Source organism: Gavialis gangeticus, unplaced genomic scaffold (assembly GCF_001723915.1).
Source record: "Gavialis gangeticus isolate Ggan-Ray unplaced genomic scaffold, GavGan_comp1, whole genome shotgun sequence".
In the NCBI taxonomy this organism is placed as follows: Eukaryota; Metazoa; Chordata; order Crocodylia; family Gavialidae; genus Gavialis; species Gavialis gangeticus.
The window spans coordinates 214,375,295-214,380,999 of record NW_017729032.1 but is presented as its reverse complement, the minus strand read 5'-3'; the positions used below and the strand labels follow the sequence as shown (position 1 = coordinate 214,380,999).

Sequence of the window (5,705 nt, the reverse complement as noted above, 5' to 3'; positions counted from 1 at the left end):
TTATTGTTAAGGAAAACCTTTAGTGCACAGGAAGAGCTCAATTTTCTTAACCCATTTATGCTCCATTGATGTTTGCCATGAATAAAGAAGTGCAGTATAACAAGCAGCCAGCCAAAAACCATGACACTGTTTGACACTGTTTAGGGCGTGCGTGCGTGCGTCCCTACCTCTGTCCATGCCACCTGTGGCTGGAATCTAGCAATTAGAGCTGCAAGGCCAAAACATGCATTCACTTCCACTCTTTGATAAACTCCACGTTCTTGATAAGTTTATATTCTTGCACTGTTTTTAAGTACTGTTTTTTTTAAATGACAGAGTTTGCAATTGTTTCTACTTCCACACAGTTATATACAATTCATTTTTATTTACATTTTTAAATACATGCTTTTGTTGAATTGTGACTAATAATGTAATGAAGAACCAAGATCCTTCTATATAAAAACATTCATAAAAATGTCATAAATATATGAAAATCCATAAACCATTCCACAGATTGGATACACAAGACATGAAGGAAGTGTTCTAAACTCAGGTTCAGTCAGAACCTGACAAGTTAAAACACAAAAGTTAGTCGTGATGGGCACGTCCCCACAAGCGCGCATGTGCGGCTTGCAGTGCCACAAGCCACATGTATGTGCATTCACTGTGCTGCTAATAAGGACACACCCCTGAAGGGCTGAGGGGAATTGCCAAGCTCCCTGGGAACCAATGGACTGATCCTTCACAGAGTGTCTAAGAGGGAGTATGAAAATAAGAGAGACTCACTGGGACCATACAAGAGCGGTAAAATTGCAGAGTGTGAGAGGTCCTGTTAGTCACCTCTATTGTGGGAGGATTCAAGCAGGCACCCCTTAACAGAAGAAACAAAAAGGATGCCTACATAAGTGTGCAGGAGCCAGTATCAGTACCTGAGAGGATGAAGACTAGATATGGCCAGTTTCCTGATCTTACTTATAAGTTTAAGGCATGGCAGGAAAGTTAAAGAGGTCATTAGTAAGCTAGAGGGCCCAGAGAGAGATACTGGGCTCCCATACAGTCCATAGGCAGTGGAAAGTTCCAAACACTGATCCTCCCGAATCGGAATGACTCAGAGACAGAAACCTACCTTTGTCCCCCTTTCCCTTCAGCTGCATTATCTATGCCAGAAGTAGGCAACCTGTTCTGACTAAGGGCCAGAATGGCCCATCCCAAATTGGAGGAAGACAGGTGTTAGGACTCTGCAGCTGCCACTGCTGGTCCCCATAACAGCATAGGCACAGAGCCTATAGCCAGTGCTCCTGGCCACTGAAAGTTACTGAAGCCCCGTATCTGCCAGCTGGGTCCAAAGATTCTATAGGCCAGATCCAGCCCACAAGCCATATGTTGCCGACTCCTGTTCCATGATGTATTTCTTAGGTGATCCAGTACAGAATATGATCCCATATCTGGTATGAATACATGTAAACAAAGCTGGACCCATTTTCACCAGAATTTAACATTATTATTTTGCAGTTACTGGTCACTTATGGTGTCTGAGTCAGGCAGGCCTGTAACTCCTGGCCAGTGAGATCCACTGAGTTGTAACAGACATGAACAACCTTCTCAAGCAGTCAAACGGCTGTAGCATTCAAGTTGGACAGAATCTCTGCTGACTTTTGCAAGATCCTTAGGTCTTCCAGGTGCAGTCCCTTTATCAAAGCCAGCTGGGCTTCAAGGTGTACATTATCCTTTTTCAACTTGGAAATCTGAAATATGTAAAATAAGTGGGAAGGTTTTATTTCAAATTATAAGATGATTAATAGGGTAAGTACATGAACAGATGCTTCTCACAAGTTAGTTTGTGCCGGGGTAAAATATTGCATCATGAACATACTGTACATTTTGTCTTACCAAGACAACAGAGTTAGCAACAAAATGAAACAGTGTTCACACAAAATTCATGACACAGACAGGAAACAAAGGCTAAGACTAGGTTAGGGAAAAAATGTGCTTATTTCAAGTCAGTGCCTTACTGAATCAGACCCTAAGGCCTGCCTAGTTCAACAGCAACCACACCAAGAACTTAGTAGTGAAAGATGCTTAAGATGCCTACTGTAAGCAAAGGAACAGTAGATCACCACTGACATAAATCTGAGGTAGTGAGCTAAATTGTATTGCAGTCACCTTTCCTTAGTGGTAGAGCTACTTTTTAAACTGGATCTTGTGTATTGAGTAAGGCTGTGACAATGGCCTCCCCTCCTGTCTGATCTAGAATTTGCTAATGAAAAACACAGGGACTAAAGATGGCAGTGTTAAGAAACAAAAACTTGTCACTTTCTCTCTTTAGGCCTTTTCAACAGTGTCTATCTGGACCTGTATTTCTGAAGTCCCCCATTATCAGCATTTTACTAGACTGCTGCCCTTTTGGGCGCTCTCAAACTTTTGAACACATTTTATTTTCTCAACCTACATTTTTATATTTACATTCTTATAGCTTGGAATTTAGATCTATGCAGATTCTACTGTGTGGTAGTCTCCACACAGAATTATAATCTCACTTGACACTATGGAATTCTTTAGTTAACAGTTAACCTTATCGCACCCCTTCAACCTAGCCAGTTATTCCACTAAAGTTTGTAAGAGTCATTACAACAACCCACTGCATTATCCCACTCTGTTTCTGTAACACCTATTATTTCCAAGTCCTTGTCCGCAGTTCAGGATTCTAAATCATCTGTTTCTACTTATGAACTTCTTGCACTTATAAGCAGACATTTCAGATGTTATTCCTGACTGGGAATCGGTTTTTATTTAACTCTTTGATCTGACATACTGCTGATTTTATAGACTCTGTCTCTGTGCTTCTACCCTTTCCCTGTCCTAGTTGTTCTAGCTGTTGTTTCCAGCCTCTCCATGATTGGCTGTGAAGGTACTTCTGTGTTCCCAGCATCACGGACAGCTGTCACTGTCTGACTTACACTTCAGTTAAACACATACCTTGTTATTTTCCATAACAAGAAAGGCTCCATCTGGTATAAGGTTCAGCTACCCCCTTCAGTTTGTGTCTTGCTTTTCCAAAATGTACCCAAAAGCCAAATAACTAAAATTTCCTCTGGTCTGTACTATCTTCTCAAACATGCACGGAAACCCAGAAGTTCCCTTTGCTTAACTGGATCTATGCCTGGAACTAGAAGCATTGCAGAGAAAATGATCACTGGGGCCTGGGATCTAAGAATTCCACCTACTTAGCTGTAAAAATTCATTTCCAGGACCTCTCCCCTTCATATTCTATGTCCATAGGTTGCCGGTCCCGACATGTACTATGACCAAAGGCTCTTTCCCAGAAGTCCATCTAAAGTGTCTCGTTATATTCACCACCTTCACACCTACAAGTAAGTTTCCATACAGGTATCTGTACTTCAAAATAAGGATTTTTTTGCCTTCTTAGGACCCTTCAAAAATAGGGTGTGTTTATATTTGGGGGTGCAGTATATGAGGGAAATAAGGTAATTTCCAAATAGGAAGGTCAAGAAAGTCAGGGCTGGGGTGCTCGCACTCTCAAATATCCCTATATGGCATGTTTACAAACAGTTCCATGCCCCCTGCTCTTCCAGTTTAACAATTGTAGGCTGCAGATATTGTACCTGCACTTTGAGGGCTATGAACTGCTTGCACCATGTGCATATGCTTATTTTCCCTGTCATCTCATTGCCCTTTTCCTTTGTAGTCATTTCAGCAGGGCAGTCATTTGATTTTACTGTATATATATGCAGTTTTACTATATATACATATATATGTGCATGCCTGCGTGTGCACATTCACGCGCACATGCACCCAATAATATTGCTGCACATTTAAAAAAAAGGAATTTCAAATGATGAACAATTCTGTGATCTCAGTTACAAAGGTGTCAGTCCAGATTCACTCCAATTACTTCAATGCTCACTTTTTTTGCCACCTTATACTAATTTCCAGGTGCACCTAACACAAAGTCCACTTACATCCCTGAGCCCTTTATGCTTTTAAATATCCTTCCCATCAATTTAAAATCCATTTTGCATTTAATTCCCAAAGAGTGTCAATCCTCCCCTGCTCCCCAAGGTTAAGATCTCAAAAGATCCAGTTGTTTCAGGCACTCTAATTGAACCAAATTTTGATCTCCATTATACTGATGTAAATCTGGAATATATTATGCATGAGCCCCACTGGCAATGAAAAGAGAATGACACCCTCTTTCTATTAGATAAGCAGTAATTAGCTAATGCCTGGCAAATGATCTGGTAACTATATTATCATACTGCTGCCTGTAACCAAGCTGCAACTCAAATCTAACTCAGTTTACCGGTGCTACTACCAATTTATGCATGGGAAACTGAGAGGAAAATCTGGACCACTCCATTCTTCTAAGCAAGTTACCTGATGAAGGACATGCTGTGTCTCCTCTATTAAAGAAAAACATATTTTTGTTGCTAGTTTCAAAGCTTTCTCTTCATTTCCAGATGAAATCACATCACCGAGTAGCACTCTCTTCCAGCAAGCACTAAAACCAAAATATTTGAACACATGGTCATTTGTTGCATTCCTCATCTGGAAAATAAACTGAACAGCCAGGGAAAAAAGAACCCAGATAACAGAAGATCAAACATAGCACACATAAAAACAGGCCTTTAGCACTCAGATACCATGTTGATGGACACAGCTGGAGAATGTGAGAACATACAGACATTTAGTGGTATGTTGGATTGATGGCTCTCCGTGTCATGGCAAGCTGGATCCTCAGCAAAAATGGGAATTCAAATTAAAATGAAAAGAATATTTAAAGGCATATTTTATACAGGGTACAACTTATTTAGTCATTTTCAATCAATATCAGATTCTGAAGCCCAAATCTATTGCTAGAGTTAAGTGCACAGCACTGATGTCACCGGACTTGAACCCTTGAACTTCAGCAATAAATTAGGTCTGGAAATGTCAACAGTAGTCCCTAAATACTCTCTTCAGAGAAATCAACGTGGGTACACAGTTCACGGGACCAGTCAAACTAACAGGCTGCAGAAACACCCAACATTAAAGTAATAATCAGTTCTTGAAGCAGGGAGAGTAGGATAACAGAATACTTATTGTTCGCAAATTTACAAAGCCAGCCACCATAGTTGTTTGTGCAATCAACAGAACAAGGAGCAATGGTCTGAGGTTGCAGCAAGGGAAGTTTAGGTTAATATTAGTAGAGGTTGACCGATATATCGGTTGTATATCTGATTGGCACTGATAAAAGAAAAATTAACATTATCGGCAATCGGCCATTTTTGGCCGGTGTAGCCAATAATGTTACTGATAAATACTGCATGTATGCACATAGCCACAGTATGCATGGGGCCAGGAATGTAGCATGGAGAGCAGCATCCAGCTGGTAAGTCTGTGTGAAGGAAAGAGTGTGGGGGAGGGAAGGGGTGTGGCAGGGGGGCAGATCGAGGCCCCCACAGTGAGGGAGAGAGTGGGGCAGGTGCTGCCTAGCTGGGGCAGGGAGCGGGACAGAGCCACAGTTGATTCCAGGGGGCGTGGGAGGGGAGCAATGTCGGGGGGAGGGCAGGAAGGGGGCCAGCTCCATGCCACTGCGAACACCTCTGGGAGAGGCATGGGGGGGGATGTGCTCCCCGGATCTGCGTGCAGGGTGAGGACAGGCTGCCCACTGCAGGCTCAGGGCCAGGGGCTGCAGTCTGCCTCTTCCCCGTGGGGAGGCTGGGTGT

The 5,705-nt window shown here is 42.3% G+C and overlaps 1 protein-coding gene across 3 annotated transcripts in view; it reads right to left on the bottom strand.

Moving 5' to 3' along the window:
- Nucleotides 1-246: 246 nt before the first annotated feature.
- SETD4 (SET domain containing 4) overlaps nt 247-5,705 on the bottom strand; it is a 21,499-nt gene continuing 16,040 nt past the window's right edge. For 2 of the 3 annotated variants that reach the window (XM_019524915.1, XM_019524914.1), the window contains exons 10-11: nt 4,375-4,498; nt 247-1,724 (exon numbers count right to left, since the gene is read on the bottom strand). In XM_019524915.1, coding sequence (XP_019380460.1) covers nt 1,590-1,724; nt 4,375-4,498 — 259 coding nt within the window. In that variant the 3' untranslated portion in view covers nt 247-1,589. The other variant, XM_019524916.1, reaches the window with a different exon arrangement.